This window comes from Rhipicephalus microplus, chromosome 5 (assembly GCF_043290135.1).
Source record: "Rhipicephalus microplus isolate Deutch F79 chromosome 5, USDA_Rmic, whole genome shotgun sequence".
In the NCBI taxonomy this organism is placed as follows: domain Eukaryota; kingdom Metazoa; phylum Arthropoda; class Arachnida; order Ixodida; family Ixodidae; genus Rhipicephalus; species Rhipicephalus microplus.
The window spans coordinates 1,204,326-1,229,072 of record NC_134704.1 but is presented as its reverse complement, the minus strand read 5'-3'; the positions used below and the strand labels follow the sequence as shown (position 1 = coordinate 1,229,072).

General features: G+C 46.8%; 1 protein-coding gene across 6 annotated transcripts in view; it reads right to left on the bottom strand.

Annotated features, from left to right (window-relative positions):
• LOC119174040 (intermembrane lipid transfer protein VPS13A) overlaps positions 1–24,747 on the bottom strand; it is a 1,344,268-nt gene that overhangs the window by 946,645 nt on the left and 372,876 nt on the right. For all 6 annotated transcript variants that reach the window (XM_075894208.1, XM_075894209.1, XM_075894213.1 and 3 more), the window contains 3 exons: positions 22,852–22,936; positions 22,623–22,789; positions 13,286–13,452 (listed from right to left, as the gene is read on the bottom strand). In XM_075894208.1, coding sequence (XP_075750323.1) covers positions 13,286–13,452; positions 22,623–22,789; positions 22,852–22,936 — 419 coding nt within the window. The remainder of the gene's footprint in view (positions 1–13,285; positions 13,453–22,622; positions 22,790–22,851; positions 22,937–24,747) is intronic.

The following is a 24,747-nucleotide window of genomic DNA, read 5'->3' as shown; positions in this document are numbered from 1 at the left end:
AAGAGTGTCGTCAACTCGCTCGCTCATTTACCGCACAAGACCAATGGCGCCAGAAAACTGACCACGATTCCTCTGCGTCTACTGTACACTATAACCCAGGAATGCTGGTTTGGCTCTGGGTCCCGTCTACCCCTCCCGGTCTTTCCCCGAAACTTTCGTCGAAATATCATGGCCCCTACCGTGTGGTGCGGCAAACATCTCCTGTCAACTATGAAGTTGAGCCCATTGATACACCTTCGGACCAACGCTGCCGTAGGCGTGAAACAGTACACGTATCACGCCTCAAACCGTGCTATGACCACCTTGTCGTGTCCTTTCCCTAGGTCGCCAGGTTGGCTCCTTTCTGTGTGGGGAGTAATTGTACCGAAGCATAGTGGCACCAGTTCTGTGCCAGCGTGAAAGAAGACGTTGACGTCCGTGTGTGGCTCGTGCTTGCCGGGTTTCTGCCTGTACCAGCTTGCTGCGGCTAACGTTTCTGAAATAATAACCTGTGTTTTTACGCAACCTTGCTCGTTGCACAACCATCAATATTCTGCTCAGCAGCTCATTGAGTTGTGCATACAGAAGCCTAATGAAAGTGTCTCCATGTTCGCAAAGGATATAACACACCTGTTTCACTGAGCTAACCCCGAGATGCCTGAAGCTAAAGAACTGCAAAACTTGATGAGAGGCGTCAAGCAATAACTGTTTGCTGCTTTTTTTCACAACCCACCAATGACTGTAGCGAAATCATCAAGGAAACTTGTAGTGACACGTATCCCGAAGGAGTACAGTCACTAGCGTGGGTCCGATCTTAGCAAGCCGCAGGGCACGCATTACCGTCGCCATGGGGAGAACACGATACTGCTCAAGGTCGCAACTCTTTATTGTCTGTGTCAACACCAAACGCAGTACAGAGGTCGTTGCAAAGGTGGGGCGGGTAAGCAAATGGGCTTATTCGTGCCACAGGCGAAAAGTACTACCCAGGGTGCCATGGGCACGTCTCCGTGGTAAAAGTGATTCACAGAGACACCAGGACCAAAGCCCGGTTGCTCGAGCGAGAGTAAAGGCGCTCACGTTGGCTTCAGAGAAATACAGGTCGACATAGCATGGCCACGCACTAAGAACCCACACCACTTTTCCGCCTAGCGTTCGGAAGGGGGGGGGGGGGGGGGGCGACATAAGGTAAGCGTTCGCTGCAAGCGCAAGACGCTGTTAGCGAAGTCCGAACGAGCCCCAAAGGGAGCTGACGGACGGAAAAGAAACGCTTGCTTACCGCCATGTCAACCCTGGAGAGGTCTCCACTCCCAACGCGCGCATGCAAAACCTCTCGGGAGACTCTGCGCGCGGCGCCACAGTCGACATCCGCTACCGAGTGAGAGGGGTTAAACATCACTCCTTGCTTTCCCAGCGCGGCAAACGAAGGAGGAGGGGAGTCATGTCGGGCCATGAAAATAGCAAAAGAGACGGCAAAGCCCGCGCAAAGGCAGAGAGCTAGCATATATTCCCACCACCCAATTTCTTAAATTTGTCGTTCAACGGTCTGCAAAGGCTGCTGGACGTCACCCGTGCAGTTAAAATGACACTGCTATGAGCGACAGCCAACCTCAGTCTAGCCCTGTAACTGCTGCTAAGAAAATTATGAAAGGGAAAAAACATTATTAACAAAATAAACACATGACACTATAAAAATAATCGCAGAAGGGAGCACAGAAAAGTAAGACTAGTGTTCGTGGTACTTGGGAAGGATAGCGTCCATTACGCAGAGGGGTGGAAGAGCATGACAATGTCCGCTGCGATGCCCGAGTGCAAGGTCAGAGGCATGGAAGGGGGCTCTCTGATGGCTCCTTGGTGCTCTTGACTAGCTGCGAGTCCAATGAACACCGTTTCGGCGGTGGTTTGAAGGCCCCGAATTTCTGGCTCAATGACAGAACTGGAACGTTATGGGAAGCCGGGCCTGGCCGGAGATTAGGGAGGCTGAACCGAAATTGGCTGCGAGGCGTCCTGGCATTGGCTGGCAGCATATAGCTGCTGTAAGCTGGCCTCTCACAGGGGCCTTGATGGAAAAGGCAGCAGGGCTTCTCGGCAATGCCGAGTGCAGAGCACGGCTGGACTGTCTCATGGCACTGGGTCAGGGCCCCGAGCACCTCTACTGTCTTCACGGATGGGTCGAAATCACGACGCGCACTCTCCGCGGGCACGCACTGAAGCATCACGCACTTACACATGCACAGAAGCACGCACACACACACACACCGCCGATGGCTGCGAGAGCAAAGCCGCGAAGCACCCTTCGTCTCTCTCTCCACGCTTAAGCACTGATACTTAAGGTCACAACTCTCTTCGCGGTAGATGAAATAAACACGAAAAAAAAGTAAAACAGAGCAAAATGACACTCAATCTGGGGCTAAAAAAATAAAAATATAAAATATAGTCACACTTAATATTAGACAAAAAACATAAAATACACATGAGTCTTAAAAAAGAAACACTGGCAGCAAACTGGGCGGGCTCAACGTCTTTACGAGAAAAGGCTGTAAAGAAGCTAACCTATGTTGAGGCTAGACAGTAAACTGAGGGCCTTCGGTTGCGGAAAAGTCCGCCGTCGGGCACGAAATCACAAAGGTGACCGCTTCCGCATGTTATACTGGTGCGTTGTCCAAATGCGGTCCGCCGCCCCGGGTGTGCCTCGTTGCTTGCGCGAAGTGCCGCAGGGCGCTAGCGCAGGCTCGTCAGACCATGACAAAGAGCTTCAGCTCTGTGATGTGGGGACGGCTGAGTTTTCCCAAAGGGAAAGTACGCGTCACGGACACTCACTTACAATCGGTTCAAAACCGGGTGGCGTGCCAACCCTTGGTTCAATCGTTTATTAGACGTGGCAAGCACGGAATAGCAATAAAAGTCACAGTGCGTGCCGGGCTAGGTCACAATATTGCTCAGTTTGCAAAAACTTTCGAGCCACTCAGGTGACCGGCCATGAGTTCATCGTGAGGGGATCGCACAGTGCGGCTCTCAGACTTTTTGGGCAGAGCCACCTTAAATGGATCAATGGACTCGTCGTCAGTGGCTATATAGTTATAGTGACAGGCCCTATATAGTTATATAAAGCCCGTCATGGTCCAGCAAAACGAATCCGCTGGCGACTCAGCACTGCACGCTGTTTCAGCCCCCTATTCACATCTGCCGCAGAACGAGCAGTGTAACGACACTTCGCGCCTCTTCAAGACGGTTTATCACTGCCCGCCGCTGAGCAAGCAGCATATACGGCGCTTCGTCCCTCCGAGAGTCGCAACGGATCACTTTGCTGAGTCTTCAGTAGCTCTTCACTGCCGAAAGCAATTCCCATTCTCCCAAATGGGGTAGTCTGGTATCGCGGCCCCTCAGGAACAGAGCAACCACTGCATGCACGGCGTGACGGGTTCGCTCTCGGCACAGCGGCCTTCGGAAAGTTCCCCCGCTCGGCCACCACGCTGTGCGCCGTTTACCTTGATAGCAGCCAAGGTCATCCTGATGGCGACTCCTTCTTTTCGCCGCTGTTTCGCCCCCGACAATTGCATGTGCTAAGGCACCACGAGTGGCCGTCTCACCAAAATCCAGGTACTCGGCAGACAACAGGGTGCACGAGATAGCGCGTCACCTACCACGTTAGTTGTCTGTTCCCCACAAAAAGGGGTGATGACACCGACAGGTGCCGAAGCGTGCCCGTCAATAAAGGCGATAGCCTCTTTGTGCAACGCGCCATGCCACAAAGCAGGCATGTTGTGACAAGCCAAACTGACTCGCTAAGAGCAGTCAAAAGGTTAGAGCTTTTGATACCGCGTTGGGCGCCAGTGTAGTGACACATATCCCGAAGGAGTACAGCCACTAGCGTGGGTCTGGTCTTAGCGAGCTGCAGGGCACGAATTAACTGTCGCCATGGCGAGAACACGATACTGCTCAAGGTCGCAACACTTTATTGTCTGTGGCAACACTAAAACGCAGCACAGCCCATTGCAAAGGCACGGCGAGAAAGCAAATGGGCTTAGCCACGCCACGGGCGAAAAGTACTACACAGAGTGCCACGAGCACGTCTCCGTGATAAAAGTGGTTCACGGAGACACCCGGATCACGGCCCGGTTGCTCGAGCTAGGGCAAAGGTGCTTGCGTTGAATTCGGAGAGATACGAGCCGACGTAGCCTGGTCACGCACTAGGAACCTGCACCACTCTTCGGCCTAGTGTTCGGAAGGGGAGGGGGCGACATAAGGTAAGTGTTCGCCGCGGGCACAAGGCGCTGTTGGCGAAGTCAGAACGAGCCCCAAGGGGAGCTGACGGACGGAAAAGAAAAGCGTGCTTACCCCCATGTAGTCCCCGGAGAGGTCTCCACTCCTGACGCCATACGCAAAAACTCTCGGGAGACTATGCGCGCGGCACCAGAGTCGACATCTGCTACCAGATGAGTGGGGTTAAACGTCACTCCTTGCTCTCCCAGGGCGGCAGACAACAGAGGAGGGGTCATGTCGGTACATGAGAACGGCAGAAAAGGCGGCAAAGCCCGCGCAATGGCAGCGGGCTAGCCTCAATTCCCACATGCTTCAAATATCGAGCATGCCCTCCAGCAATGGCACAGTTACCACAATCGATCAAACAACACATCTATCAGCGTTTCTCCTTTGACTACCAGCAGTGAGTACTCTGCATGAGCCAATTTTTAGGTTGTTCACGAGATCTGCAACCTGCTTGTTTCTCTGCAAAAACCTCCAGTGGCTTCTGTTGCATAAACCGTGTGGCAAGAGGTCTGCTAGGCATTGTTCTTGCTCAGAATACTACAGTACAACCCTTTATATCAAACCTAGCTATAACGATCTATCGGTTATAATGACCATAATTTGGTGCACTTACGATTTTTCTATGCTACCCTTAGAAACTGAGTTCAGAATCAGCGAACATTTTTCAGCGCCTCCTATTTATACAACAAACATTTCCAACATGGTGGCAGTAAAAATATAGCATATACGTAGCGGAAAAAATTTGCCCCATATCTGCATGTTACACTGCAAATGTTGTCGAGAAACGATGAACAGACTGTGGGCATTTAGTATACCAATCCTCTTCATCTATACATTATCAGTATCATGTGTTGCTCATGCATCCTCATCGTTGTCACGTATCATCATCATCTTGGTTCGTTCATCTCAGCTGTCGGCTGCCGGTTCCTCGGGCCTAATAAAGGTCTTCCAAACCAAGACTTCATGCGTGGTGGAGCGTGCTGTTAGATCCCCCATCATCCTCTCGGCCACTCTACCCCCTGGAGCTACGTTCAGGTCGCCACTTGGGCCAGGTGTCCGGAAATATGTCACACCAAGAAGAGGTAGGTGCTGCAGCTGTTCCCACTCCGCCACCGCGTGCCGCGCCTTTTCACGTCATTAACAGCATCCAGCGTGTGCCCAATCACTTCGCTGGTATGCGTGGGGAAGAAGTGAAGGAATAGCTGGACGACTTCGAACGTGTCGGCACTGCTAACCGGTGGGATAACACCTACAAACTCGCTCACGTGTCATTCTACCTCACGGTTATCACGAAGACCTGGTTCCTCAACCAATTTATCGACATCCCCGACTGGTCAGCCTTCAAAGATCAGCTTCGCCATGTCTTTGGCACACCGGCTGTTCATTCAGCTCTCGCAAAGAAAGCTCTCGCGACTCGGAAACAGCACATCGGGGAGTCGTATACATCCTACATCGAGAATGTCCTTTCACTTTGCCGCCGGGTTGATACCCCAATGACAGAGTCAGACAAGGTACGCCAGCTTCTTAAGGGGATTGCACCCGTCGCATTCAATGCCCTTGCAATCCAGAATCCGGCTACCGTTTCTGACGTTGCGACAACCTGTCAGCGCCTCGAAGAACTTGAGTCTATGCGCCTACAACCAGACAGTGACGTGGCCCGTATTACGACTGATCCAAACCTGCGATACACGATAAGGGCGATTATACGCGAAGAATTAGAATCAATGGGATTCACACTATCTTCAGCGTGTCCCATTCAGTCTTCTTCAACATCATTGCGGGATGTCATCAGGGAAGAGCTCACGTCCATGACCCACATGGCCAACCTGCTGCCCACTGTCTCTCGTACTCTCCCATCGTTCCCGCACACCGCTGCCGCGCCACCAGGCACCGCCAGTTCGACGTCCCCGCCACGAAGTACGCGTCGGTTGCTGCCGCACCTCCCACAAGCTTTCCCACGAGCTTTTCATCACCACCGCCTGAGCCGTCATCTGTCCCCCTGACTGCTCTCTCTCCCGGTGGAGTTAGCGCAAGCTACTACCCTCCTTATCGATCAACTCGGCCTACGTGCTATTATTGCGGCTATCGTGGTCACATTTCACGCTTTTGTCACAAGCGCCAGCAAGACGAGCGCCGAGAGTATGACATACGCGAACGGGACTATACCGCAGGAGCCTTGTACCAGGGCAGCCGTTATTCGTCACCGCCGCGTCGGTCTCCATCTCCGACAGCATCGGGTGAACTGCGCAGTAGTCACCGATCAACCCGACGCCGTTCACCGTCACCCAACCGTCGCTCCTCATCTTCTCTTCAGCCTGCTTCCCTTACTTCTGATCGGTGTCCGGAAAACTAAGCAATGCAGTTTTTAGAGGACAAACTGCATTCCAACAAAGGACTCCAATTCCTCCAGCGTGCCCCTACAATATGATTGCGGTCACAGTTGAGGGAGTGGACGTTGATGCTTTGGTGGACATTGGGGCTGCGTTTTCTATTATTCGTGCTGATTTTTGTACCCGTCTTCGAAAAGTCACGACGCCTTATGATGGACCAACACTGGTTACAGCCCAAGGAACAATGATTCGCCCTTCCGCTCTCTGTACTGCCCGTGTGCTAATCGACGACATTCTTCATCATATACAATTCGCTGTGCTATCCCCGTGCTCCCACGAACTCATTTTAGACTGGGACTTTCTTTCATCTGCTTCCGCTGCTATTTGTTGTGCACAACGTGTCGTCCATTTTACTGACACAGACCGCTTGCTTAGTGACAAAACCTACAGGCCACTTCAACTCACTGCTGCTGTAGACATCGAGTTACCACCACACGGATATCAATTAGTCTTAGTTTTGTCCAAGGACGTCGACTCTGGTGACATTTTCGTCACTCCGTCGACCCGTTGCCTTAACAAAGGCATAGCTCTTGCATCAGGTGTAGCTCGCTTCAACAACGAATCAGCTGTCCTCGCTGCTACGATCATCACGCCAGATAAAATTTTACTGCCGCGGGGAACTACTGTCGCCTGTGTTGCTGATCTGGAGCCTGTGTGTGTCGTGCCTCTTACCCCTGCCTCCTCTAAAGGCCATCCTGGAGATCATGCTGCTTCCTCTGCCTTTAAAGCAGCCATCAACAAGGACTTGACAGACTCGCAGAAGCAGCAGCTGCTTGATTTGTTGCAAAAGCATGCAAACTCTTTTGACGTTCATTCATCCAGCCTGGGTCAGACAACTGCTACAGCACATGGTATTCAGACCGAAGGAACATCCATTGTGCATCGTCGCCCGTACCGCGTCTCCCTAGCCGAACGAAAAATCATTGAGGAAAATGTAGACGATATGCTGCAACGGGAGAAAATCCGACCCTCAACCAGTCCTTGGTCGTCTCCAGTGGTTCTGGTGCGTAAAAAAGACAGTTCCATACGATTTTGCGTCGATTACCGAGCACTCAATAAGATCACGAGAAAGGACGTATACCCCATGCCACGCATCGACGACGCCCTTGATTCCTTACAAGGTGCTGAATTCTTTTCGAGCCTCGACTTGCGTTCCGGCTATTGGCAAATCCCCATGCATGAAGAGGACAAAGAAAAGACTGCGTTTGCAACTTCGGACGGCCTATACGAATTCAATGTTATGCCGTTTGGTCATTGCAATGCGCCCGCAACTTTTGAGCGCTTGATTGACACCGTGCTGCATGGCCTGAAATGGAAGACTTGCCTATGTTACCTCGATGACATTGTTGTCTTTTCATCGACGTTTCTTCAACATCTGCAACGCTTGGACGAGGTCCTGACTTGCCTTGCGGGCGCTGGTTTTCAAATTAACACCAAGAAGTGCCATTTCGCCAGCAGATCTATCAAGGTCCTCGGTCATGTTGTGAGCAAAAACGGAATTCGTCCACACCCTGAGAAAACTGCTGCGGTGCTTCGCTTCCCTCGCCCTGACAAGCCAAAAGAGTTGCGAAGTTTCCTTGGTCTCGCCTCTTACTTTCGGCCATTCATACAAAACTTTGCCTCCATAGTTGCACCACTCCATAAGCTGCTTGCTTCTGGTACGCCCTTTCAGTGGTCTCAGCAATGTGAATTGGCTTTCGACAGGTTGAAGGGTGCCCTCACGACCGATCCTGTACTTTCTCATTTTCACGATGGTGCACCGACCTTCCTTCATACAGACGCTAGCGGCCACGGTTTAGGAGCCGTGCTCCTCCAGCGCGACAACTCTTCGCGAGAGCGAGTCGTTGCGTACGCCAGCCGCGTCCTCTCCACAGCCGAGAGGAACTATACGATCACCGAGAAGGAGTGCCTCGCCATCGTTTGGTCAGTGCAGAAATTTCGTCCCTATCTTCACGGCCGCCATTTACCCTTTGTGACCGACAACCACGCTTTATGTTGGCTTTCGACACTCAAGAACTTGTCGGGACGCCTCGGCCACTGGATTCTACGCCTACAAGAGTATGATTTTGACATGGTATACAAGTGTGGCAGAAAGCATAGCGACGCCAATGCTCTTTCTCGCTGCCCACTACCAGCGGCTCCCCTCAGCGTTTCCGCAATCACTTTGCACAACACACCCTTGGAGTCCACGTCTACGGCGGTTTCCTCTCTCGCCTCTATGGACCAGTTGCCTTCGGACGACCCGCACGGTTTTTCTTCTCGACAGCTGGCTGACCCATACTGTCGACGTATTATAGGCTACGTCACTGGCAGTTCCCGTCCACCTGATGCGAGGCTCTGTCGCCAACTCTCGCAGTTTAAGCTGGAAAACTCGGTGCTGTACCGCAAAATTTACCATCCTGACAATCAGCGCTTGGTTCCCGTTCTACCCGGATCGCTTCGGTCCGAAGTCCTCAGAGCACTTCATGACCATCCGATGGCTGGTCACCTTGGTTACCACAAAACCTACGATTGCCTTCAAAGTCGGTTTTATTGGCCAGGTATTACAACTAGTGTAGCTCCTGTTGGGTCTAGTTGGGTCCTGCACTACCTGCCAATGTAGAAAACTACCCACATCTGCTCCAGCCGGTACACTACAGCCTCTTCCGTGCCCAGCCACACCATTAAAAGTTGTAGGCATCGATCTTTATGGCCCCCTTCTAGTCAGTGCTGCTGGAAACCGATGGATAGTAACAGCCGTTGACCATTTGACGCGCTACGCCGAGACGGCATCCGTCACTACCGGTTCAGCTTCTGGAATTGCCGGTTTCATCCTCCGAGCCGTTATAGTGCGTCATGGTGCTCCACGTGTATTGCTCAGTGACCGTGGAAGGGCCTTTGTTTCATAACTAGTGAACGCACTTCCTCACGCCTCCGGCACAACTCACAAGACTGCCTCTAGTTATCACCCCCAGACTAATGGCCTCACTGAGCGATTCCACCGCCCTCTGGCTGACATGATCGCCGCCTATATTCAACCAGACCACAAGAACTGGGACAGAGTTCTACCATTCGTAATCTTGGCTTACAATAGGGCCATTCAGTGGACAACCTGCTACTCACTATTTTACCTAGTTTATGGACGCTCCCCACTTCTTTCCTGGACGTCTTTTTCTTTACCTGCCACCCGAATTCATCTCTATCTTTCTCAGAAGAATACATTTTACGACTCGCACAATGTCGCACACGTGCCCGTGTAAACACTAAAGCCTGACAGCAAGACAGAAAGCTGGTTTATGATGAATCGCATCGTGCTGTATCCTTTCAACCTGAAGACGAAGTGCTCCTTTTGACGCCTATTCGCACACCTGGTTTGTGCGACAAATTCCAGCCACGGTTTATCGGGTCGTACACAGTTCTTGAAGAAACTTCACCACCAGTGAATTATCGCATGACGCCTCTTGTAGCCCCAGGAGATCGTCGTTATCGAACTACTGAGGTCATCCATGTCTCCCATATGAAGCCCTTCATGCGACGTTCTTTGTCCCCTTGACTTGCCGCGGCCAAGCTGGCCGCTTTCACGTGGGGGGAATTAGTGTGGGCATTTAGTATACCAATCCTCTTCATCTGTACATTATCATCATTATCGTGTTGCTCATGCATCCTCATCGTTGTCACGTATCATCATCATCTTGGTTCGTTCTTCTCAGCTGTTGGCTGCCGGTTCCTCGGGCCTAATACAGGTCTTCCAAACCAAGACTTCATAAAACGTTTATTTCAAGTTCTGCGCAAGAAAATTGGTGAATGGTATGCTGGAGGCACTGCGTTAGAGTGCTACGAGCGTGCAGCGAAGGTGAACGAGCGCATCAACTCACGTCACACATGAAACATGACCGCTATCTGGCAGTTATTTTAGAAAACAAATTGCACACACCTGGGCATCCGCCTCGGAGGTGACAAGCTGTAGAACGCAAGGAGACGGGTAGGGGCCACTACCGTGTCGTCTTAGCAAAGCCGTGGAAACAATTGCCTTTTCATGCAAGCGTTGCCTGGTCAGCGCAACAGAGTAAATGCTACGGTCTTTATAATTACTTATATATATATATATATGCCTTTTCTAGTAAAATACACACATACAGAATATTGACGTGATGTTATGATGCCTCAAATATGTGCAATAATTGCTTTTTTAATTGACAATCCCACAACTATGAGTGCTGAATCTTAAGCAATATTGGTGGGCGCTGCGAATAGGGTCGGCCGTTCGGAGTACCGTTTGGCCACTTTGGTGGCGTTTAAAGTACCGTTAAGGGCAGACAAACAGACAAACATACAAACAGACAGACAAAAAGTATTGCCCGAAGCTTCTCAAGAAAGACTGTCGTCTTTAAAAAAAGGTAAAAGGGGCATTCTGAAGCATGTAAAAGGCGCGCTCGCGTGTGCACTGCTGCAGTTTGCTTGGGACGAAAGATATCACAGAACGCGGCGAGCACCGCTCCCAGATTTCAGACGTTGCGAGCAAGGTGGTTCACCTTCCAGGCGTTTCTTCACAAGCAGACCGGAAGAGAGGGGGATAAGAACTAAAAGAAATATAGGATGCAGCATAGAAAATTGCAGTCAGTCTTCACACGGCGAACTTTTCAGACGCTGTTCTCGGCATCTACGACCACCAACGATAAACCAACAATTTCTTCGAACCCAGGAAGCCATAAATGCGAGAAGCGATAACTTTTGTTGCGTGAAAGTTCCCTGCGAGGCTCAACTCTTTGACACTACCACATTGTGGCTTTCTTCCACGGCGTGTTCCACAGACACCTTCATTTCCTGCCGTGCGCTTGGCGTGTCTTCTTCTTTAGACAAGTGTCATCAGTCATGCCAGCAAAAAAAAAACAGAAAGTCGTTGCGTCGGTCACGTAGCATGAGCGGGAAGCAGATGGACACACGTGCGAGACGGGAGCCAGTGGCCGACAAACAACAACCAGGAATAAAAAAATCGCAGCCTCGTTGGCCGCATCAACCAATGGGAACCGAGAGATGGGAGGGCTCGCATGGTGCGCACGTGCTCCAGCCAATGAGTGATTGGGAAGGGGGCTTCAGAAAAGGGGTGAGGGCAGCCGTTCCTTTCATGTGACACCATTTTGCAGGGTGGCATAATGTGCACAAAGAAATCAGCTTCAAAACGAGCTCAAGATGACGGCGATCGGCCAACTGCTTCGCCAGCGGAGTGCGTGAAGTTCAAACAAGTATAACCTCTCGCAACTTCTATAGTGATTTCATAACAAATTTTAGCTCATTTATTGATCGAATTTAGCAATCACAATTTAAGAACATGCACGTACAGGAATACAGTACAGGAATAAAAATTTTAAAAATCGACTTCTTGGTCATTTTTCATCATTCTAAGCCCCGTGTCTCCCCTTAAGGGTTTTCCATCTTTCGGTAACGGCAAAGACTGGTTAATTAAAGATAACGACTTCCCCACGATCGTGGCGATGCCTTAACAAATAAGCATAAAAAGAGGGATAGCGAGGTGGCTGGTGGCAATGAACGTGCCCTTTTGACTCACCGCCGGTGAGCTTATCACAGTCATTTGAAGGCAACTGCTCAGTGGAGTGACGGTGGTACGAGCACGTCATGATGCCGTTCGCAAGTTCGCCGTCGCTGTGTCGTGCGATGCCGCTTGCACACGTAGATCACAAAAACCGAACAGGCTACCCGCCGCACCCTAGTACAATCCTGAGAGTAACATGTGCGAAGAATGCAAAAACACGCTTATGCATTGGACTGCAAACGAGCTGGCATGCGACGGCGAAAGTAGCTAGGCTAAGCGACATACTACACGAAACTTGCCAGGGATGACTGGTTCGACGTCAGTGGATCGCGATTCAGTGAAATAGCGTGAATTGCCAACTGCTTTGCCATAGTTTGTGCCTTTAGCACAAAGCTCTCTATACCAGTTGAGAAGCATCACGGTTTACCATGTGTGTGCTTTGTTTCTAACATTTGTTTACTAGCAAAGCCTTTTTCCTTGAAGGCCCGTGGTGCATATTTTTCATTTCTAGACTGTTCAGAATATATAAGCTTGCAAATTTTAAACAGTAGTGAGAAGCACCAGATATTTTCTGGTACGAAACTGCAAAAAGTATGAAGTAATTGAATTATGAAGTTTGAATTAAGAGGCCTTTAAATACATTGAAAGAATGGAGGTCTAACCAAAAAAACTGAACTTTGTTTCAATTAACCGAAAGTTTGAATCATTAGAGTTTAAATTATTGCAAGTCTACTTACATATATTTTTAATATTTCGATTGATGCTGGAGATATATGTGTAACAGCACAATTATTTTTTCTCCCTTGACGGTCACACAAAATAAACTGAGACAGTTTTATGAAAAGAATCCGAAGAATTTAACTCAGCAATAAAAAAAACACATTTTTGGAGTAGATTTTACAAAAAAATTCAACCCTCAAAGGATGAAACATGCCCCATTGTATTGAGAACTACATTATAGTCAAGTTGAGAAATTTGCAAGCAACTACAGCCTTAAAAAAACAAGTCCACTTGCCAAACCTTTGGCTCTAGCACTTGTTAATGAATTCTATCTTCCCCTTCTTATTTTTATTTATACCTAATTAAGTGGGTGCCTAGAGTAACCGCCCCAGTATATTACCTTGTGTGAACAAGTGTGGAATCGGTGCGGGTGTCTTGTACCAGGAGGCTCTGCAAAGAACACTTGACTTCCAGGGACTGGTCACTGAAGAGATTCAGGCTGGCAGTGAGCTCTTCCAGTTCCAGCTTGGAAAGTGCGTGAAGGGGATCCCGCACAGGTGATGACAGCTTTTGATGAAACAACAGGTGCATAGCAGGGTAAGAGGAGAGCAACCTGTTTGTTTGACTGAGATTGTTCACAAAGCTCTAGTATTTCATCTCTTTACGCTGTGACTTAAAGCTGTTGTATCATTTCCTGGTTTGTGAAAGCTTGCCTGCTTTCTCCCTCGGTTCTGTCTCATTTCAGACTTGAATTCCTTCGCTAAAACTTTTGGTTCACAAAAAAGACAAGGACTAACAAAAACGACAAGATGATGCGCAGACTTTTGCGTGTCGTTTTTGTACGCCACAAGCTTTCACAATGTTTCACCACCAACAAGCCCATTCTTACATCCTTTGAACTGCTGCTTCAGAAATCAGTCATTCCCATCATATTATTTTTCTAAAGCATCGTATTTACCTGATAGATCAACAAATTCACTAGCTTTGATCCTGTTATTCGACGGCTAATTTTGTACCAGTTCTCCTCAGGCTGAAACCAGTCATCAATTTCCGAAACCTGAGCTACTACTGCCATGTCTTCTTGCGTGCGCATTGTATGGGCACTGTGCGATTTCTTGGCCATGTTTATTTTGTGTTGTTTTTAACTATGGATTGTATGGAGTTAATTTCTTTTGGCAAATCCTACCAGTATCCAGGGGAAGGGCCTCTTTTCCTTTGATGAAGGTGGGTAGTTTACCAAAATAAACAATGAAAAAAGGCCTTCCGCAAATGACCCCCTCACTCCACCAAAAAAAAGAAGCTGGCTATGGGCCTGGCAGAATTTCTACTCTACTACAGCAATACTGATGTCATAGTTCAGCTAAATATTTCCAAAACCATAGTGGAGGGCATTCTTTACATTGCATGGCCATTCCATCAAAACGCCGTGGTCGGGATCTAACCCACAACCTTCGAGTCAGCACCGTAACTGCTACTGCGGACCTCAGCAGCTTTATTCTTACCTATGAACTGAAGAGGCCTATCCATGTTGAATTGTGTCAAGTATAAATGAACAACACATTTCACTATGCAAGGCCCCTGCTGCACCAGTTTTACACAAAGAACAATGTCAACTAACTAGAAGTCCCACTGGTTGTTTTATGTACTAAGCAAGTGTACTATGGCTCATAACCACTTCCGTAGCCCACTTCGTTATAGTCATGGATGGAGTCCCCAACACTAAACACTTTTAGTTTCTTTCCCTGCAGTGCATGCAACCCCTTTGGTTCTTGCAGCAGAATTCATCATTGTTGCTCACAACCTCTCGGTGAATTAGGAAGCCCATGCCATAATGTCTTCTATAAGAAGCCCTTTTTGACAAAGGATAATGGGGCCACAGGTAATGTCTTCAAAACTCACTTAATCTAATTGATGCCTTTAGCTTCACCTGGAAAGCTTTTTATTTCTATTATTTCCTCAACATTCCTACTTGGGCAAGTTCGTTGGAAAAAGGAAACACCACAAAAGATACAATACGTACACGTGTGTATGTGTTGCCCCTCATGTGAGTCTCTGCTAGCGCTCGTACTTCTAGGTTTATACCCGGAAACAACTTTCTAGAGTAATGGAACAAAAACTGCGGAAGCACAACTAACTGCTCTGTGTACTGCACCAATATACTCCCTGATAAACTGGTTTTCACTGCAGTGCCAATGTGATAAGCACATATGTTAAAGTCAAATTTATTCGCATGATGCTCCGTGGTTCACTGCATTCATCCACAATCACCGAGCATGCAGGCATATTGGTGAGCCTTTCCCTGTGGTTAATGTGCTTCGAACCAGAGTACCACTCTGTACCACTGCCTTGAGCTGCGCAACAGTATGCTCGCTTATGCCGGTAAGCTGGCTGACCAAATTAAATGTGGAACTGCTGACGTAAGCCAGTCTCACTTGGGCGTGCATGTTGCAGGCCACTTGCTTTCTTTTTCTTTACAGATTTTGGTTCTCAAGCTTTTTGAAATCCTACATGGCAACTGAAGGGGCGAGCCACTGGAAGAAAAGGTGCTGTTGACCAGAAGGCCAGACATGTTTTTCTTTGTTTAAATGTGAAGCAGCTTATAAATAGGACCTTATAAATGAGGCCTGTATTCTCACCCTGAAGCTGCCACTAACGATGATGATGCGGCTGATGACAATGACGAAGAACAAGCACGTTCAAGACCACACATTCTCTTTCTGCCATAACAGAACAGCACAAGCAAGAAGCCCGCTATATGCAATGACGATGACAATGATGATGATGACGATGACGATGGTGATAAATCACAGCCAACAACTGACTTGTGCAGTAGCTAACGTATGCATTTCCTATGACTGGAAACGACCAACAACTACCAGAAAAATGTGCCCAGACATTGTCGTTTCCAACTGCAAGCTAGATCCAATACCACAAAGCAGTAATAATGAAGGCTGAATTGGCATGATTGAATAATGAAGGCACGGTAGGGCTCTATAAACTTGGCTGGAGTGCAACAGAAAATGGTGCCCGAGTATTCGCAACCGCATAAAACGATCTGTGAGCTGGCAACACTGGTAAAAAAAACAAATATTGCTTCGTTTAAAACGGTCAACATGGCACTTTTGCTTGGCGTTGTGCTGAAGTTTCTAAATTGTGGCATTGGATCGCATTGCTTCATCAAAGGGGAAAGGGTGCTGGTCGTGGACCATCTCATTTTGATCAGCATGAAGGGTTTGACTGGCGAACCAGTGGAAATACATGTGCTGCGTGTGCAAGCATGGGGCTTCTTCGGCAAACCGCATCAAATTTACTTCAAGTTGAAGAACCTGACTAGCAAGTGTCCTGATAAGTGTTGGTGCACAGTTATCACGTCCAAGTCGCAATATGCTCGCTTATCTTCTGTATCTGTGCTCATGTAAGCCACGAGCCTGTTAGGTCAGTGGGCCTAGAAATATGAATGGAAAGAAATGCCAGGCTCTTTTCAGTTTGTGCCGCCCAGGCATAATTTTTTATCGTGGACGAGTGTTGGTGGCTGGGTTACTGCAGCCCCCGCCAAACAATCGCAAGCCTGGGGTAGAAGGCATCTGCTCATGTGCAGCAGGCCACTCCGAAAGGTGCAAGCACATTTGTGCTGTGTAGCTATAGTGCTGCAAGCAAGGCCTCAACAGTTTTCAAGGTAACTATGCTGTGACTCGTGCTGCTGATTCCAGGTATCCCATTGAGTTCCCTTGTCTTGTCAAAAGCTTAATACGCACGCCGTTCACTTGATTACAGAATAGAGCTCAGCCTAGGCCAGTGTATCTCAGGATAAAACATAGTTTCGACTGTAATAGTGATGCTCCTTTCTTTTCGTTCACTCATCCATATTATTAGGTTTCTAATGAATAAGGTTGTGTATTTTTTAACACTCGCTCGTTCATGCGGCAGTAGTTAATATTAAAGCGGATGTATGCACGCACACCATGAATGCAAAAACATGTGATATATATATAAAGTCTTGGTAGTCTTGGTTGTGACAGCGTTCATTTGAGGAAATACCTCGCAAAATGAACGAGCAGAGTCAGTACACAGACGATTATGCTGATAATGACACAGAGTGGCCATGAGAACAAAGAGACAAGCAGATGATAGTGATTATGATCATGTAGAGATGGGAACGATGTATGTAACAAACACCCACACTAATTCTCCCCACTTGGAGGTGGACACCTTGGCCGCCGTAAGTCAAAGTGACGGAGAACGCCGCTTGAAAAGTTTCATGCGAGAAACATGGACAATCTTGGCACTGCGGCAATGGCGGTCTGTTAGGGCGACAAGTGGTTTCACACGATAATTGACCGGTGAAGTCTATTCTAAAGCTATGTATGACTCGATGAAGCGTGATGAAGCGCAAGGCCGACAAAATATATATATACGCACACTATGCATGCATGACCATTGCATATGTGTTTGTGTTTGTGAATATACACACATCTATGTCGGAGCTACAGTAGTTAGACAGGACACTAGCAAGCAGTCACATGAGACGAAGAACTTCATTAAAGAACATCAAAGAATGAAAGCCTCAAAGCACACCAGACAAAATAGAACTGGCAGAGATCTCGAAGCTGGTTAACAAGTTTAAGGTATTTGGTGTAAGAATGTATAACATGAATAGAAATGAACATGCTCTAAAGAACAGAGGAAGCATCAAAGCAGTGAAAAAGAAATTTGGGATAGGCAAAACCTAGATGTATGCATTAAGGGACAAAGAAAACAAAGTAACTACAAATAGATAAGGCAGTTGAAGTAGCGGAGGAGTTTTACAAAGATCTGTACAGTAGCCAGGACAACCACGACCATAATGTAAGAACTATCAGTACCCCAGATGACATTCCACCACTAATGACTGAAGTGAGCAATGCAAAGAGGCAAAGCTGCTGGTGAGGATCAGATAAAATTATTTCTGCTGAAAGATGGAAGACAGATTGTGCTAGAAAATTTGGCCACCCTGTTTACAAAGTGTCTCCTCACAGGGAAGGTACCAGAATTTTGGAAGAATGGTAACGTCATCTTAATCCGTAAGAAAGAAAATGGCAAGAAATTGAAGATCTACAGGCCAATCAGCTTCCTCTCTATTGTATACAAGTTATTTACAAATACATTTGATAACGGAGTCAAGACAACATTAGAATTCAATCAACCAAAGGATCATGCAGGATTTCATACAGACTACTCAATACTGAATCACATTTATACATCAACAGGGTGATAGAGCAATGCTCAGAATACACTCCACCACTATACATAGCCTTCATTGATTACGAGAAGGCCTTTGGTTCAGAAGAGGTATCAGAAGTCATGCAGATACTGCTGAAATAGAGCATCAACGAAGCATATATAAACATCCCGGAAGAGATCTGCAACTGACGAACTGACACCATAGTGCTCTATAAAGAAAGCGACAAAATACCAATAAAGAAAGGCATAAAATAGAGAGACACGATCTTCCAAATGCTATTTACCACATGCTTAGAGGAAATTTTCAGGGCCTAGAATGGGAAGAGTGAGAGATACAAGTTGATGAAGAGTGCCTTAGTAAGTTGCGCTTCGCCGATAACATTGCACAGTCCTGCAACTCAGAGGACGAATTGACATTCATGGTTACTGAATTAAACAAGGAGAGCTTAACGGTACGTCTCAAGATTAATCTGCAGAAAACGAAAGTAATGTACAACCTCGGAAGAGAACAGCCCTTCTAGATAAGTAGCAGTGCATTTGAAGTTGTAAAAGAGTACGTCTACTTAGGACAGGTAGTAACTGCAGAGCCGAACCTTGAGATTGAAGTAACTAGAAGAAACAGATGGGGTGGAGCACATTTGGCAAGCATTCTCAAATTATGAATAGTAAATAGCTACTATCCCTCAAGAGGAAGACATATAACAGCTGCATCGTACCGTTCCTTACCTACGGAGCAGAAACCTGGAGGAATACAAAGAGAGTTCAACTTAGGTTGAGGACGATGCAACGAGAAATGGAAAGGAAAATGATAGGAGTGACCCTAAGGGACAATAAGACAGCAGAGTATATCAGGGAACCAGCCGGTGTTAAGGACATAATAGTCGAAATCAAGATGAAGAAATGGTCATAAGTAGGGCATGTAGCATGAAGGCAAGATAACCACTGGTCATTAAAAATCACAGACTGGATTCCGAGAGAAGTCAAGGAGGTGAAGGGGAGACAGGAAGTTAGGTGGGCAGATGAGATTAGGAAGTTTGCAGGTATAAAGTGGCAGCATCAAGCACAGGATTGAGTTGACTCGCGGAAGATGGAACAGAACTTTGTCCTGCAGTAGGTGTAGTCAGGCTGATGTCAGATGATGATGGAGGTAACGGTGATGATGATAACATACAAAACATGGGAAATAAAAAATTTTCAGGAGCAATGAGTACAGCAGCTCAATTCGAGATAAGGCAGCACTTCAACTTGTGCAGAAAACGAGCGTATGCAAGAGATACACTCACACAAGTAATGCAACGAATTTCTTAAAGCGCTTGCTTATATAAAATAAACTATTCTCTGTGCTTAGAGAAGCCCGAACATTGATGAGAATTCTCACATGCTAAGTAATGGTGTACTCACCGAGGAGAATTAACTCGTTGCAAATGAATTAGAACGAACTACCGTAGTGCCCATCACCTTCTTTCCAATGCATAAGTTCATGATTTTCATCGTTCTTCATCACACATTGTCTGCATCAACCGAGAAGCGATAGAACGATATGTTGGCATCTTTCCACTGCAATGCCACCCATTTCGGCACACTGCAATGGTCTTGGCACATCACTTCCTTCTTTCTCATGGCCAGTGCATGCGGCATGATAAAAATAAAGAAACTCTGTGGCCACTTATCATCCACAATGTGGTAACATATCTCCATGCCAGGTTGACCCTGTTAACGCCGTTTCCAGGCGCGGCCGCTAGATAGCGAAAGCTTCTTGAAGTCGTGAATAGTTACCTGGCCAGTCTGAATCAACCCAATGGGCCACAAAAATCAGGTGGACATTCGAATTATCGCCAAACGTCCATTTCCGAAGCCGGTTATCTAAGCGACGACCTATGGCCATTACATTTCGGTTGTTATTTATGTTCGTTTTGTTTTCTTCTGCAAAATCATATGGATATCTACAAAGGATTTCACGTGGACGCAATAATTTGGACCGCCGATGGAAATCCACAAGATATCCTAAGAAGAAAACCTTAAAATGGCTACAAACGGTTATATGCCTCTTGGTCTGAGAGAAGACTTAAAGCAGACATTTTCAAAAAGAAAGAATAGCACCTCAAATGTGGTCGCTTGCAGTTTAATAGTAATTTTGAACAACTCCAACATAGCCTGGTCTGCTAAACAAGTTCATAACGTGTACTTGAAGACACTGTTTAGGCGCTATAGAGAGTCAGTGTTCAACGTCCACCGCAATGGGTCTGAGAGGGTTGTGCCGAGAAAGTGCCAAAATGCCCGAACATCATGTCAAAAGAGCGGTGACCGTCGGTTTTATTAACAAATGACGTAACTACTAACAACCTCCACAAAATAATTGACTTGACACCGCAAGCACAAGTGTACAGCTGTGCATTTATTTAACCTGAATGTGCAAGCGCCGACCAGGAGTCATTAATTCCCTAGTCCCGGTCGCTTGTAGTCTGGATCTCAGAACAGCCCAGGAGACGACAGCTGAAGACTGCGTGCCTGCACATATTATCGTTGCATAATTTCGCCACTGCGCTCAGTTAATAACCCTCTCATAGACTGGGAGGTCAACGCTATCGTGTTCAGGTTTTAAAAAAAATGGGTGGCTGTATCTGCATGCGGCATAATCTTTTCAGGCCCAAGCGCTCATATAATGACGGTTTTAGCAGGAAGCTCGCACAACTTTGACGTGTGTGACACGTCAGCAGAACGCAGGCACTCGTTGGCGCGCTTGCCAACTCGCATCAGCTTCGGGCTCTTCATGGCTTTGGGTAAGCGGTGACGCAGCATGGGAACTTGCATGATTATGTTTTTTATTCAGCAGATGTGAAACTTGTCCTCCCTCAGCAACAATGCGCGATGACTCGATTGTCGGCACGATTTCAATTGCGTGCTAAAACAGAATATTCGCTCTTGTCATGTGCAATAGGTCAATGCCCGCGTAAACGTCCCTGTCATAGTGTGTATGCGGGCCCTCGACCAATCGCGTATGGTGAGGGTGAACATTCTATTTTGCGGCATATAGGACAATGGATGTCCGACGAACGTCCAGTAATTTCAGCAATATTCCCAGGTAAGTACAGCAGATCTGTCCTGTGTCTGAACGTACGATTTTTATGACTCATCGGATGTTCGAGAGATCGAAGATTTTTTTTGTGCATAAGGGTCCTACAGACGACCGTAGTGCAGCTAGCAGATTTCTGGGCATCTCCATCGGGCATACATATGTTCAAGACTGGCATTTTTGAGGCCCATTGGTAAGTGACTCTCAGCAGGTTCGACTGCTGCTGTGGTCAGATGCTATGGTTAGGTGTATGTTTTAAGTGCGAAGCGTTTCTTCGTGAGCTTTGGTTATTGAACACATCTATCTATCTAGCCGCTTACATTTAGGTGCTCTTGTGGTCACCATCTTACGTTCTTGGCATCAACCAAGAAGGTAAGATGGTATGACAAATATGACGCGCTGGTCACGACAGGAATAATGTCACAACGCTGTCGCGTACGTAGTCAAACAATTCACGCCAGACAGTGGCACATACCTATCCATGGGTATGTGCCACTAGTATGCAGGTATGTACGATGGGTGATTGACACTTAGTATCTACCCAGAAATGACAAGAACTCACATGGACAATTTCAACGCGTGAGGGTTAAGCAAAACTCGGCCAGTAGCGTCGACCCGACGAAGGCATAGAATAAATGTCAGTGTTAAGAAAACCTGTCATAGGCATCGTTGCAAATAATGAATTGCAATGCTACAAATAAATAAATTGCAAATAAATGAATTGCAACAAATGCAAATAATAAATTTCAGGGCCTCAGCAGGAAGGAATCGAACCCAAGCATTCTGCATAGCAGTCAAGCATTCTACTACAGACCTACGCCAGATCTCAGAACTACTTTTAAAATAGACGCTAATCTTTATGAAATGTCAATAGTGGTTGCAGTGCTACCAACCCATTTTTATAAACACTACAGATGTACTCCTTTGATACAGCCATCATGTCGGGTTAACATCAATTGTGGTTAGTTGCCATGTGCTGAAGTTGATTTATGTAGCAGTGTCCAAGGCCAGCATCTTTGTGAGCATCAGAGCTTCATATCAGCTTCTGGTGTTGCTAACACCGATGTTGCAGTTGACATTATTGTGCAAGTGCAAACAACTGGTCATATAAACATCTGCAACTCTTCAATATATGTCTGTGCATGCTACATTTGTACATATATTCAGCGTCACTTCATGACGTGTCGCTCAATAAAAAAAATTGCAATACGGTCACCTTCCCTTCGCATGCTTTGCATAACATCAATTCCTAGGTATGTGGGATCTGCCGAATATATTTTTTTTGCAACACAAAGCTTGATTCATTTACCTCTTGCTGTGCATGATTTTTTCAAGTGCTTTGCTACAGCCAAAACAAAGAAATATTTAAGTGCATCACAGCATTTCTTTTTGCCTGCCTGTACATCTCAGCCCCTGCACAAACATATAATTAAGCCAGTCTTACCTGACTGTCTTCTGTGTCAGCATACAATACCAGGTGCAGTCCTTCCAGAGAAAAAAAGATGTTTGACTTTTTGTAGACATCCACTGAGCTTGTCAGAAAGTGCTCCAGGTTTCTGACCGGGTCAGGAGTAACAGAGACCCCAAGTGATGGAGACAATGGACTGGACACTGCAGCATACAGGTGCACAATCAAGGCCTTGCCAGCATCCGCCGCTGAGCACTCATGTTACCTTGGTCTTGTGACTCGATGACTTCTCCTAGGTTTTCTCTGAAGATGGAGATGATGGTGCTCAGGTCCTTCTGACCAATGTTAACCTGTGTATTATCGAGCCAAAGAAAAAAGCAAATGCTTGCTGCCGAAAATAATATTTTATTACCCATCTCAAATACTCATCTGGGAATGTGTCTCAAACGATTCATTGATTAGCGACAGCCTGCCTGCATCGCAAAGGCCTCTCCAATGTCTGTCCCATCAACGTATACCTGCGTTTTCTGTGGCTAAAATGTCCCCATAAAGGAAGGTGGAATATTGGGCTCCATGATATAAGACGATATAGTACACTTAAAACCACAAGAAACACACGAGAGAGGGACGAGGATGCGCACTTGTCCTCGTTCATCCTTGTCCGTCCCTCGTGAATTTGTTGTGGTTTTTCGTGCATTATACTGTTTTATATCATGCCCCGGAAACATGATTATAGCCTCATCTTCACGCCTGACCTTCTGCCTCAACAGAACACTTGCCTTCCAGTCTGACAACAGCCCTGCCCATGATTATTTCTTTTTCTTGACATTAAAGATTCGAAATCTTTATTCTAGATATATACAAAAGCTTCATTCCATAGATCAACTTTATTGCACTCCTTGACAATGTTTGAAAGAATCTAGAAGACAAGTTTCAGATAATACCTTCTCTAGTCAATGTGCATACAATTCTTAAAAAACTAATATGAAAAACAATACAGAGCAAATGATCCTAAAAGCGCTAACAAAAAATTTAAAAACTGCAATTGCCCACAAATGATAGCATAATCACAACACTGATATTGAACATTTTTCAATAACGAAACTAGATCATGGCTTAAGAAAAAAATGACGATGGGGACCAAGAGAAGAAACGAGCTGACAGACAGGTCAGAATCATGGCTGATGTTCTAAGAACACATCATACTTTCTTGATAATAGAGCATGACACAGGAACGAAGGGGATTAGAAAAAATATTTAGGAGTGCAAAAGCAAATATGAAAAACACAAGTAGCAAAACACATTCAAAATAACCTGCAACGCTTCGTTACACAAATTGGAAAGTAGTATTTACAGTACAGGTTCATGGCCTGACATGGTGGCAGCTCTGGTGTCGAGTGATAAATTTGGTCACGTCTGCGAAGTCCACCTCACTGCTGCTGCATTCCCATCAGCTGCCCCGCCGTGGTGGTCTAACGGCTAAGGTACTCGGCTGCTGACCGGAAGGTCACGGGATCGAATCCTGGCTGCAGCGGCTGCATTTTCAATACTCTCTCGTCTTGATCATGAATTCAAACTGTTTGCCCGTGCAAACCTGTTTCTATATTCGCCACCGGTTCCTGCTATTAATTATGTAATATACTGGGTAACGATATTGCTTGTACAAAAAGCCACGACGAATTTACTGACAAATTAAAACTTCATGTTTGAGCAACCTTTTATAAGGAGGGTTCTCACCAGAGAAGGATTGGCCACCCTGGTGCAGTATCTGGCCACTACTTCCCACATGCACACGTCAATAACACACGGCCCTCAGTCCCCAGCAGCTGCGAAGAAATTGACCACGGCGGCAGTCAGATCTGCAACGCAGCAGAGGGTGCTAAGAATCTCTGGACCCGGACAGGCCGCTATTGAAACCTGAACTTGGCAATGTTTAATGTTAGAACCTTATCTAGTGAAGTAAGTCTAGCTGTACTATTCGAGGAGCTAGAGAGTGTTAAATGGGATATAATAGGGCTCAAAGAGGTAAAAAGGACAGATGAGGCCTATACGATGCTACAGAATGGGCATGTCCTTTGCTATCAGGGCTTGGCTGACAGAAGAGAACTGGGAGTGGGGTTCCTAATTCACAGAAACATAGCTGGCAACATAGAGGAATACT